Source organism: Corvus kubaryi, unplaced genomic scaffold (assembly GCF_017639235.1).
Source record: "Corvus kubaryi isolate FWS band 111438036 unplaced genomic scaffold, C.kubaryi_AGA036_p1.0 37397, whole genome shotgun sequence".
NCBI lineage: Eukaryota > Metazoa > Chordata > Aves > Passeriformes > Corvidae > Corvus > Corvus kubaryi.
In genome coordinates, this window is record NW_024581136.1 from 13,146,421 (window position 1) to 13,159,777 (window position 13,357).

Here is a 13,357-nt window from a genome sequence, read left to right on the forward strand (position 1 = left end):
GCTTAATGGATATAAATACCAGAAGGGAGGGTGCAAAGGGGATGGAGCAAGACTCATTTGAGTGGTGTTCTGTGACAGGGCCAGCGGCAATGAGCACAAACTGAAATAGAAGGTTCTGTCTGAACATCAGGAAACACACCTTACTGTGAGGGTGACTAAGCATGGGCACAGGCTGCCCAGAGAGGTTGTAGAGTCTCCTTTCCTGGAGATAATCAAAAGCCACCTGGACATGGTTCTGGACAACTGTTTCAAGGTGGCCCTCCCTACTTGTGCAGTGGGATTGGACAAGGTGACCCCCAGATGCCCTTTCCAAAGTCAGCCATTCTGTGATACTGTGATTCTGTGAAAGTCTTGTTCACCTCAGTGGGGTTGAGATGTCACCTTCTGTGCAGGAGCCCATGGAATTCAGCTCATTTTCTTGTGCTTTCTAAGAACTATTTGCAGCCACTACTGCAAAATGTGTTACTATGTCTCAGGCATGAAAGAGAGAGAATAGATCTGCACTGAGTTCAGTGAGAAGTTATCTCTGCAACTGTTGCCTCATGAGTGAGGGTGCTGTAAAAGGGACAGCTGTGATGGGCCACAGGCCTGCAGGGAACTGACATCAGCAATCCCACTTTCGGAGGGAATAATTAGGTAGATGCGTGTCAGTCTGTACCCAAAAGGTGAAAGGCTCCTTTGTCATATTACCTGTAGCCAAACTACTTGATTGTGTTTTTAAACTCCTTTCCCAAACATGAAAACCAAATACAAATTTCCTCATACATATCACAAATCACCCAAAACCTGCTAACTGCAAACATTCCGCATTGCACTGAGCATTAATAATCACGTGGGCACATTTCTGATCCTCTGTATGCCCACAAGGGAAGTTCACACAGTCACCAAGAGGGAAGGGCTTGAGTAAGCCTATAGAGAAACTAAGGAGAGGTACAGTAGGCTTCAAAGTATTTCCTTTTTGTCCTGCTTGGTAAAGGGAATACGGAATGTGAGTGACAATGAAGAGGGAAGAAAGAAGATAATAAATCCTGTTTGCTATTTGAGGTTTTAAGTTGTTCTTTGAAACTGGAACCTGAAGTTGACTGAACTGGGTTATATATTACATTTAGGAATATGTAGAGATTGACTGCAGGAATGTTATACATTCTACAGTATTTGCAATTCTGAAGTAGAAGGATGTAACCTAAGAAACTGAGTAATGACCACACAAAATTTATAAATAATACTCTAAATCATTCACTGGGATAATTATATGTTGCTCGGGTGAAAAACAATTTCAATCTGCACGTGGTAGAAGTTCACCTCAATGTTTTCATACCAAAAAAAGGAAAAAGGGAATGAAAAGATATATAGGTTAGAAATTGAACTGTGCATTAACAGTAAAGAGTAAAATACTATCTTCCTAAATAAATTTGCTGTGATTCAAAAGATGCCCACAAGGAACACTTAGAGTGTGTTTTTGGAACACCAAACCTCCATTCTTTAATTGTTCCAGGCCAAAGTCAGGAAAACAAACGATCATCCACACAACAGAACAAATGCCAAATAACACCTGCTTTAAGTCATGGAGAAGAAACAGATCATGCTCAGACCAATTTTTTAATGTGAGAGAGAAAAAGCCTTTCTTTTCCCCACAAATCTCTTCAATTTGCAAATCCTAGCATCCAAAACACACCTCACACCACACAACTGAAGCAAATCACCCGATCTTTTTAGTCTCTTCCCTCTCTCCTTCTTCATCATGTAATCTGTCCAAGTGAACCATTTCTATTTACAGTGCTTTCTGTATTCACAGATTCTGGAAGAGAGAGGCGTGACTCAAGACTTCTTCTTCTCCCAAAACTTTTAGCCTCTCTCACAATATCGTGCAAGCTGAGGAGAAATACTTACTATCTAAAGTAAAAAACCCCCGACTTCTAACCATGCCGAAGTCCTTCTACTCATCTCAAACCTGCAGCTAGATCCTCAGCTCTAAAAATGACAACAGAGATTCAGATATGTTAAAGCCAAAAGGGACCTTTACTGTTCTGCAGCCTGATCACTGCCATAACATGGATGGTAGAAACATACTCTGAAACCCCTGCAGGAAAAACATTTCTATGGGTTGGGCCAGTCTGTCTAGCTAGAATCTATCTAGCCAAAGTCATCTCACCTTAAATTAAAGATTGTAAATGCTGGACATATCGTAGATGCTATATTCTGCTGCATAGAATATTTGCTTAAATATATCTTTTAGTTACTCTTTTGTAAATATGTACATTGTGAATGTAAATATAAGATTGGATCCAGCATTCCTAAGCATTTAAGCAGCTAATTTTCCTCTACATTCTCCTTAAAACACTTTGTGCTCTTTAGGATCTTCTGCCAAATCCTCAAATCTGTACAACATATTCCAGAAACATTCCTACAAGATGCCTGCTTTGCAAAATAAAACGCCAAGAACTATTGGACATATTCAGATTATTTAGAGAAAGAAAGAGCTGATGCAAAAGATTTAGGAACTATGCCTCATTTCCTATTCCAAATAAATTCAGTAGCAAAAGTTGCTATTCAATTACATTTACTGTTGAATGTGATCCTTAGAACTACTTAAAATTCCATTTTCTAAATTATCATGTTACTGATCTCACAATTTAAACTGGTGTCTGGTGAGATGTGGGCCCCAACAGAATGTGTCCTGTTTACAAGAAAGCTTAATTAGCACTAGCATCTCTACACATTTAACAGAAGGGATCATATTGCTCTTACATGGACAGTATTTGGTTGGTAGAAGTGTCTAAAAATTGTTACATTTTTTCTGATGCCTTTTTCTTAAGCCACTTCAGCAGACTTCGCAATATCCTACCTGATAAAATTTACTTTGGCCAATATTAATCAGTCAGCTTGATGTCCTAACATTTACTTTTCTCTTTTGTTGTTTGCAATGGTTCTTGGAACTGGGACAAATATCAGGCGTGTGCTCATGTAAATCTGAGGTATGTACTATATAAATGAGGCCCCAGTTCTTGCTACCTAGCTACCATCTGAACTGTATTCTTAGATCTTTATTTCTGAAAGGGATCAGTTTTCCTCAGGTGCCATGAAGGCACTAGTAGCTTTAATATTGCTTGTTCAGCTTCCAATTCACAAAGCTGTACCAGCAGCTCCCCCTGCTCCCTTGGGCTGTGATGACCCAGAATCTGTAGCAGCGGCTGAAGCTGCTGTGAATTATATTAATGGCCACAGTCATCATGGATACAAGTTTGCCTTAAACAGAATCGAGGATATCCGCGTGGTACCCCAGGTAAGTGAGGAGCTTGCAGGCAGAACACTGTGTTCACCTGGGGATGCTTGGAAATCACCACTGCGAGGGCCTCCAAGGGCTGTATCCTCACATGGGGAAATCAGCATGGCTCTGTTGATTTAAATGGGGCAAGGACACCTGGTAGCAGTGGAGAATCCAGGTCATTGGAATGTATCTCTCAAAGAGCAGAACAGAGGGGAGAGAGAAATGTTCAGACATTTTTGTACAATGCAAGAAAGGGCTCAGTTTATAAACGCAGCACGTTTGCTAGGGCAGATCATTCCACGTGCTGATTCGTGAGCCCAGTAGCTAATCTGGAGAAAAACTGAGGATAATCTTTGACATGCAGGTAATTATTTATTGGCTAAATACATACCTATCATAACTCCATGCTATTAGTGAATTGTAGCAGGCATTAATTTTACCTAATGTCCCATTGAGCTGCCAAGGGTTCTAAATGGAAAAAACAGTGGCTTATTTTCCCTAAGATCTATTGCCATCATTGTAGGCATCTAGAAAGGCCATAAAAATGGTCATGAATACAATGTATGTGCCAATTCTGAACCTTTGATTCTCTTACAACATGGAAAATAGTCCCAAACAATGACATGAGTGAAACTCCATGGCTGTTTTCTAGTTGTTATGAAAGAGAACATAACAAAGTAATTTAGAAAAGACTACAACAGACATAAATGAGATTAGAAGTGTGTCCAGAGTTACCCACACAAAAACACCGGTGGCATTGCTTTGCTCATATTAATGCTTTTATGCTAAAATGACTTAATGGGTTTAAATGGAATCACTCATGACTCAAACATCAGAATCCATCTTGGACCTGGGGAACTTAAGGAACTGGGTCTTATGTTACAGATGCAAAGGAACTGGTGCAGTTCAGTGTAATTCCAAAGGACTAAACGAGACATGTCACTGTTCACTAGTGCTTGTTTGGTATCTGGTTGTAGAAACAGGAAGTTTTTTCAGCAAAAACAAGCTGTTGATTTTTTAAAACTACCCAACAAAATAAAATTAAGTTAACTTAAGAGAACTGACTCACTACATACAAGCTGGACTTTCCAAAATTTATGAGCCTGTTCCTTATTAGCTGGAATAAAATCAATGTGATTATCTTGACTTACTCCAGATCTGTAGTCCTGGCTTTTTATGAAGTTAAATAGTAAGGACCTTTTCAGTTACTCTGCTGTATACCTAGAGCTACCCATGACTGTCAGCAACAGAGACCCCAGCGCAGCCCCAGGGAAGAAATCTGGTGATGTTTTGTGAAGAAATTATGACAATTCCACTGGTTCCTTTTTTTCTTTCAGGGGCCAAATAATGATATCATATTTCTTGAACTTGACTTACTGGAGACCAAGTGCCATATTCTCAGCCCTACACCTCTTGCAAATTGCACAGTGAGGAGCTTTGCAGAACATGTGAGTACCTGAACACTACCAGCTGGGTCCAAAGGTACATGTTCAATATGTTGATGCCAGAGGCCAGGCAGACTCCCAAGCAAATGTTTTATCACTGTAACAGCCTATAACCACCCAATCACTTGTAAGCTCCTTGCTGACTTCGCTGCCTTCATGCCATGAAAGATTGAACTCCTGGATTTCTTTCATGTCCTGTTATCTGAACAGGACAGATCTCTGCCAACATAACATCCCACATACAGTCCATGAATGCCATGAGGCCTTCTTTCGAGCTCCAGATGCAGTCCCTTTGGTCAGCCCAGATGTCACTGCCTCATTGCAAACCACAGACAGGGCAGGTTGTGAATCTGTGCAAAAATACCCTTCTCTTGGCTACATATGGGTTGTTACCTGGTGCAATTCCACGGAGCCATCTCTTCCTAGTTAAGAGTTCAGGTGAGCTATTCCCTTCAGATAGGGCTCTGCCTTTGAAGTAATGCTCAGCTGGAATTTACTGGCCTCAGATATTTTGTTCTTATGCAAGTGTGATCCAGCTGTGAGACGCTTTCCCTGACCAAAGCAGTGGAACTGTTGTCTGAGCCTGCTGTTTCTAGAATGGAGCCCAATTCACAGAGCTCACTAAATATGAATCATGATCTACCCCTGTATTCATCAGGGCTCAGATTCTATTTTCCATCTGGGGGGAGGTAACTCTAACTGTTCCCTCTTCCCAGTGACTCCAGCTTTGCCTTTGACATCTCCTCCCTGCTGGATCATGTTGCTCACACAAGGCAGCACACTCTGCTGTTACCATGGCCACTGACCAGCTGAGATTAGTGAGAATGTTATCAAACAGCTCTGTGGAAGGTCTTAATACATAAGTATTCATATTCTTTGCTCTATATGAGAGATGAACCTGTACTAAATGTCCATAATCTTGCTACCCTGGTACTTTTGATACTTTTGAGATCCAGATTTGGATCCAGATTTTGTAGCTCTGATCTGCCTTTTACAAAATAACAGACACCAGGACATGCTTAGCAGTGCCTTTGCCATCAGACCGATATTGCCAGGAATGGTCATCCAGGATCTGTTCTTTTGAATTTAGTGGCCCTTTATCAGAAAATTCAATTTATCTGAACAATGTAACCCTTTGATTTTTGTCTCTCTCTAGGCAGTTGAGGGTGACTGTGATGTCAAACTGCAGAAGGTGGATGGGACATTATCTGTAGTCGCTAGCAAATGCCACTCACATGCAGGTAAAGGCTTTGTTCTGTAGGTTTGAATCTAAAGGCTGGAGTATTATTATAGCAGTGGTTACAATTCAGTAGCTTTTCTGATTCTAAACTGCTGGGTATAAATATGGCATAAAGGACAACAGATAATGGGTTTTCTAAACCCAGCCCCCCTTTCTGGTTTCATTCCTTTACAAACCCACTCTTTCTCTTTGCTCCTCTTTACTGTGACAATTAAGATACTGTAAGACTAACGGGGGAGCAAGTCCCAGATTTGAGTCTTTTCATTCAGCAGCTTAACCTTAAGAATTTGATTCCTTGTTGGTCTGAGTTTACTTGCACTTGTTGGTCACCAGAGTCCCATTGTCAGATGCAGCTTCTTTACTAAATCCAGCATTTTCAATACTGCCATGGGAAAGCAGATGTCTATTCTGTGTGCTCAGTGTGAGATCTCTTTGCTCTGTACAAGATGTCTTCAGTACTACTGTCAAAACTGATTACTTAAATAACACACACAAACACAACTCCAATAAGTTAAAATATCTTCATTTTTCTACCATTCCTTGTGTGAGCTGAAGCACCTTTTCACTGGTGTCATAGAGAGGTTGCCAGAAAGAAAATATACTAAAAACGGAGTAAGAAGATACAAAATCTGCTATTGAAGTCCACAGCACTTTTCCTTGCAGAAAGATTTAAATGGCCAAGTTGTGTGACACACTGCCATCTATAGCCTGCACTGGAAAAATTCCTGCCACTGTAATTTGGGACAGACTGGTAAACAGTGTTTTGTGTTACTGAATAAGTCTATAATGTCTTTCTAAAAAATTTACAATCTGATCAAAACATGATCTGTTCCTCCTGCAGACTCCAGTGAAGACATTCTCAAAGTCTGCCCTGACTGTCCACTGCTGGCAACTCTGAACAACACAGAGGTGTTAGGAACGGTGTCAGCTGCACTCAATGACTACAACAGCAAAACCACAGATTCTTACCTCAGACTCCTTGAGATCGGAAGAGCCAAAATACAGGTAGTTTCTAGAACTGTGTCTAGCCTTTCATGTAAACAGAATATTTCATCTACAGTAATTGTGCACCGATACCTAGTTATGTTTGCAAACAGATGCAATTTGCTTGCTCCAATTCGCCCTCCTGATTTGCTCTTAATTTCCCAACTATTATGTGTCATTTTAGCCACAGGATTCCCTTTCACTCCAGTGGGAGATGAAGCCACAACATTTGCCTTTTATCTTTTCTTAGCAGCTCTGCAGTTTCCGAGTGCAAAGTCAGTTAAACAATTTTCCTGTTTTATCAGTATCACCCAGTGCACACTGTTGTTTCTGAGTTTGCTGTGGGTGCCACAAACTGCTCTGCAGGAGAAGCTAAAGCCAATGTGGGGGCTTGTCAGCTGCTGCCTGAGGACCAGTCTGTGAGTATGGCAGCACATCATCCCCAATCTCCCCAGCTCTGAGCTAGAAAAGCAGCATCATGCTGGGATGTGCTTGCACTGGAGCAGGAATAGACCCCTGTGGGGATCAAAGTGCAAGAGATATGTACCACCATGATATGCTTTTCAATATATCATTCCTAAAGCTGTATCACACCTTTCTCTTCTCTGAGGTATCTGGACTGAATTCTAATGGATTTGAATATATTTGAAAAAGGCTTGAGGACCAGAGACAGAATATTTTTAATCAACAGAATATATATTATTGTTAACTCTTCTTAAAATGAGCACCTGAGACAATCAGGCTCTTTGTACTGGGTAGTACACAGTCACATAAAAAAAAAAAAAAAGCAGACTGTTTCCTCCTCCTACAATTCCAGTGCTCTCAGCATGCTTTGTTCTGATATATAGGCTCTTGAGAATTATACTGTATACTTTACCATGTTAAAATTCTTCTGTTTCTGATGAAACGGAGTCCTAAGCAGTTTTAGGGGGTGGGAGCTTTTTACCTAGATTCTTCTATATTCTTTCCCTCCCTCATATCCAGACATACAAAGGATCTTACTCTAAAAGAATACAGGAGTTTCATTTATTTGCTGCTTATGCATTTAAAGAGCTTGGCTTTTGAGCCCAGAAGGCTAAAAAGCAAGCACTTTACAGCTCAGGTAAAACATGAGAACAAGTAGCCATTTCTAAATGTGCTGAAATTAAAAATTGTAATGCAATCCCCCTCTATTTTCTAACTATTTCTCTTGACTGTGTTCTGCTTTACCAGAATTTTGGTTTCTGCACAGCAGTGATGGTAAAACGTCCCTCAGAAGACCTTCAGGTGGACTGCCAGTTGTATGGACATCAGGTACCAGCTCCATATAGTCCCTTGCTTTCCTAGCAAGGGGTATCCTAGCCTCCTGGTACTGTTACAAGTCATCATCTTGAGTTTACTTCTTTCACTGTAGGCTGCATTAGCTATCTGTGATAACCTGAGTTTAACTTTGTATCCTAAAAGCCAAGGTAGGGTAGCTCCTGATTATCCTACAGATTTCTGTGCTGGGAATTATGTCATGTCTGCCATCCATGCTTGACTCAATTTGTCCTCCTGACTATCTGGGAGATTTGCATGCGTAGCAGGGCAAAGGGAACGAAACTCTGCTCAGCTAGAGGGATGGGGCAGATAAATGGAAAACAGAAATCAGCATTGTGAGGCTGGAGGCTTTTAGTCCTTAGACGTGACTGAATTCAGGGACCTTGTCCTGCACTGCTGTAGCAAGGGGAAGGAAACATGCACTTGACCTGAGTACTCCCCAGGTATTTTAGCCTACATTTGGTCTCCGAAGGACTAGGTGTGGCTGAATACTTCCTATGGACAACAGCTCTTGGTAACTCAATAGTAATTAGCTGTCTTACAGGTATGTGAAAGAGAAAATGAGACAGCTGGTCTTGAATATTTTGCCAGCTGTGCAGGTGGCCCTGAAAGTTCATATAGCACAGAATTTGGTCCTAATGATTCACTGGCTATAAAAAATGTGTTCCTGGTTCCTGTGCATGCGTTCAAATGCAAATCAGTCTTCTGTGACGGTCAGGAACATTTGAACTTGGGTTGAAGGCCTACAGCTAGTTAGGAGCAGGGTACCTAGTAAGGTGTCAACGACCTGTATGTCACAAGCCCCAAATCACTGAAAACCAACACAAACTGTTTTTCTTTTCCAGCCTGGAGTTACCTATGCTCATCCAGGTCAAGATACATCAGCAGGACTGGTGCCCAGTGCTGTAGGCTTCACAAACCATAATCTTAGGCTTTCCCACAATAACCCTGTTGCATCTGAATCCAGCTCTTCAGAAATTTTACGTTCCATGCTCTCAGCAAAATCAGTAACAAAGAGAGCAGTTGCAGACGCTGCTCAGCATGACAAAGTACCCCGCCCAGTTGGCTTTGTGCCTCCTCCTCCTCCTCCCTGCCCTGGGAAGATTCACCATTTCGATATCTAGGCTGTGTTTCAGACATGCAATGCAGCCAAACTGAAGGATCAGTGCAGCAGCAGCAGCAGCAACACACAGACCATAACATCGAGTACAAATAGGTGAGAACACTTGACTCTGAGCCCGAATGAGTTTTACCCTCCAGAGAGCAGAGCCGTGGTCAGGGTCTTGCAAAGGCCTGCTCCAAAATATTGATGATTACAACATACAGCAGTAGTTTACTTTACATACAAGGATTCTCTAGTTAAAATACAAGAAAATATTGTTTCAATGAAACTGTTGTAAGGGCTATACAACAGTTGTAGCTTTGTGATAGAAACACCACCTGAAAGGTTAGTTCACAATAAAATGTTCAGTGCTTTGCTACCTTCTATCTGTATCTATTTTCATTTAGTTGTCAAGTATCTCCTTCACAGCATTATGAGTCATATTCTGGGCTTGATTTCAAAACCACTAAGCTCCTGCACTTCTCATCAGCTTCACTGGGATGTGTGGGTGCTGAGCACTGCAGAAAATCAGGTCAGTCCTCTCTTTTGATCACACATCAATAACACTAAAGAAGTGGCAGGAAAAAATGTATTTTTCCCTTCCACCTGTAATATTTTCTAGCATGTACCTACTTTTGATATCCACCAGAAGTACCTCAAAACTTTTGGACATGGCATAAGAGCATCCATGTCTATGAAAAGAACAGAGAATCAGGACATACTCATTGCTGGCCAGCTGAAAGTATCAATCCCTGCAGCCAAATACATGTGTATTGTCTGTCTTCCAGCAGACACACAGGTGCAGTACAATCATGGAGTCCTGCATGGTCTGTGTGCATATGAGGAAATGCCAATTCAAGGGAATAAAAAATATATGACAGACATGTATCTCATAAAACAGGGCCCAGACAGTGATGGCAATTTACCATTGTCCTAGCAGTCAAATCTTCCCTGAATTTCTGGCACATGTTAGAGGCAGAATCTATTCTAGGTAGAGAATTAATAAGAGACTGGGGCCAGAAGGATCTTTACTGCCAGCCAGACTGGAATTCTGCAGGCCCTGGGGAGCAGTCTCTAAGACAGTCATGAATCTTTAACCAGGAACAGCACTTGCTACAAGATAATTATCATGCAGGCAGCAAAAAATTGCAGAACACATGTAATTTTTGAACTGTTTCAAATAACCTGTCCTGTTCTCCTAGTTAAAACCCTCCAGTACTCAGTAAGCAACACAACTAACGTTTGCTCTTGGTGATAGAGCAACAGCTCACAATACAAAAAGGTTCTGCTCTGCTGTGTTGATGGGGAAGGGAAAAGCCATTGGCACTTGCACCAGTGCTTCAGCTGGGTGTGTAAAGTAAAGGCAAATCAGCCTAGACTCTATAAACCATGGTCTAATGTGATGGCAACACACTGAGGGCAAGCTCTCCCCATGAAGGTATCTGCTCTCACATTTCAAGCAAATGCTGAGTTTTGCAGGAAGCGTGTTGTGGGCAATTGCACCAGCCACAGCCAGTCAGTGGCTCAGGGAGTTTTTGCTTCTCTGTAAAGGAAAGATTCCAGTATGTCCTGCATGCAGCCATTCCTTCAAAAAGTTCTAGTACTAAGCTGTAGAAACGTGTTAATGCAGTAAGATGCGTGATCTTCCCATCTCGCTGCACGAGACACAATACAGGATTCAATGAAATGGCAACTATTATGTTTTGCATCAGTGTAACACCAGATACGTGAGACTTTTCAAAACAAGGAATCACCATAACTAAGCCATAGAAATTGTCTTGTATATACTGAAATAGGAACTACATTGTAGAAGAGAGGGTGTTTTCCAAGCTTAGAAAATTTCCTGATGGCAGAAACAGTATGTTTCTAGAAGGGATCCCTGCCCCTGGGGATCTCTGAAATCCAGAAATGCTGCATTTTCTTGTTGCCTTTTGCAACCACGCAAAGCAAAGATATGTAGCAGAAACATCTGCAGGCTTCATACTTCACAGATGTTCTCCTACACCTGGTGTAACCACTCCCTTGTTTTCTAAAACAGGAAGAAAAAAAATTTTCTCTGTATTCCACTTTGGTAGCTGTACATCATCTTCTTTCTCCTTAAGAGAGTTCCTTAAGAGTGCTCCTCTTAAGGACACATTGTCCCCCCTTACAGATCTGTTTTCCAAAGTGATTGCTTTGAAGCAGTCACTTTGTCTGCCACCAGTACAGCTCCCTTTTCATATGCCTGGGCCTTAGTAACAGATTCAGTATTTAACAATCGATTCCTTGGGCAATGAGAGATATGAAATGGTGGTACGTAAAATACAAGTGCCTCCTCTCTTGAAATGCAGCATGAAGAGCTTTGCCAGGTCTGCATCACTGGCTGACAATGTTTTTCAGCTTTTTCAAACTGTGTTTTGCAAAAGCATATGTACTTTGCTGCTTTGGTTGGACATGCTCAGATTTCGCAGCTGTGTCCATGTTTTGAGGTCAGCTACTTCAACAGAGAAATTTTTCCTTTCCAGGCAGAGGAAGAGTACAAAGAACAGAGTCAGGGATATAACAACTCCCTATTATAAGAAGCACCGACACAGCCAGTACTAACTGCCACCCATCTCCATAGAAATGCCACGCACTGTAAGGATAAAGAAAATGAGTTATTATCCTTTAGCCGCAGGGGGAGCATCCCCAGGCACAAGGAACAATGTGAGAGAGTCTGCATTGCTGCTTCTGCGGTTCCTGTACTATGGCTACAGCAGTGTTTCTCAACATTCACCCCTCGTATCCCTTCCCTCCGGGATACAGTCCGTGCATTATCCCTCACCCGACACATGAGGGGCTCTTTCTAGCAGCCATGTGCCCCTTCTGTCCTGCTTTTGGAGTGTTGCACCTCTGCCACCAAACAAATTCTTCTGAGAAGAGTTTCAGCTGCAGTGCTGTTGCAGGTCTTCTGGCTGTATGTATAATCCCAGCTTTCTGTGGACATTCCCTGGGACACATTCTTCTGTCTCCTAGATGCTTTAAACACTTCTGGGCTAAGATTCTTTACACAGTCGATAAAAAAAATGACAATATAGAAATTTTTAGCTACCCCAAACATCACAGCAGTATTGAAGAGACAATTATGCCCTTTACTTGCACTTTTTCTTCCTCATTCAATATAACTTCCAAACCTAAAGGTACTTGGTGTCCACCAACAGAAAGCTGCAATCACAGAGTCCCATGACAAAAAATAACAGCCAGGGAAATGGTAACGCAATTTCTGGTATCCTTCAAGATGAAATGCTGCAGAATTGCCCCTTAGTAGAAAACCAGTGACATTCACTGGGATTCTTCCCAAGTAATGGTCACTATCACTTTTCCAGATCTTCAAGATAGGAGCTACTTGTAGAGTTATTCCTCCTTGTCTCCAGCATGGAGTTCCTGACAGGTTGCTCACAAGGCACACCACTGTCATTTCAAACTAAAGTTTCTCCAGGAAGAATTTTCCATGACCCTTGAGAGGTCTCAGTGCCTCCAGGGCTAAGGGGTAGCATTCAACTGTAGGTATCCAGATGGGTAGAAATACTCACAAAATGAATCCAAATTGAGCTCTCTATCACAGCCAGACTTCATATAGTAGAGTTAATGTATTTGTTTACAACTGGCATTTTGTTGGGGTCCCTCCCCCTGCCATGGAGCCCTGGGAGATGGGCCCTGAGGGCACAGACACGGGGTTTCCCTGCCCCGGTCACCTTTGTTTCCCATTGGTTGTTTGTGTTCCCCAGTGTGGCCAAGGACCCTTGGTCCTGTGACTGCGGAGCTCCTGAGCTGAGCCCCGGCCATGCGGCTGGAGAAATAAACATCTCTGAAACATCTACCACGAATCTGTCCATATATACTTCGCTTCCACGAGACTCCTGGTTTGAAATATACTTGTTGCAAAATGGATCAACCTTGTGACATTTACCCATTTCCTGTTCAAATTAATGAGACCTTTATCATTGTTTTATTTGGAAGAAGAACTGGATCACTGACAGAACACAACTGGAGCCAGACCT

General features: G+C 41.9%; 1 protein-coding gene across 1 annotated transcript; it reads left to right on the plus strand.

Annotated features, from left to right (window-relative positions):
- Nucleotides 1-3,005: 3,005 nt before the first annotated feature.
- AHSG (alpha 2-HS glycoprotein) lies at nt 3,006-9,722 on the plus strand. The gene is made up of 7 exons (XM_042042347.1): nt 3,006-3,283; nt 4,606-4,716; nt 5,870-5,954; nt 6,795-6,958; nt 7,243-7,356; nt 8,150-8,230; nt 9,082-9,722. Exons 1-7 carry the CDS (start codon nt 3,080-3,082, stop codon nt 9,358-9,360), a joined length of 1,038 nt encoding a protein of 345 aa, XP_041898281.1. The 5' UTR covers nt 3,006-3,079; the 3' UTR covers nt 9,361-9,722.
- The last annotated feature ends 3,635 nt before the right edge of the window (nt 9,723-13,357 follow it).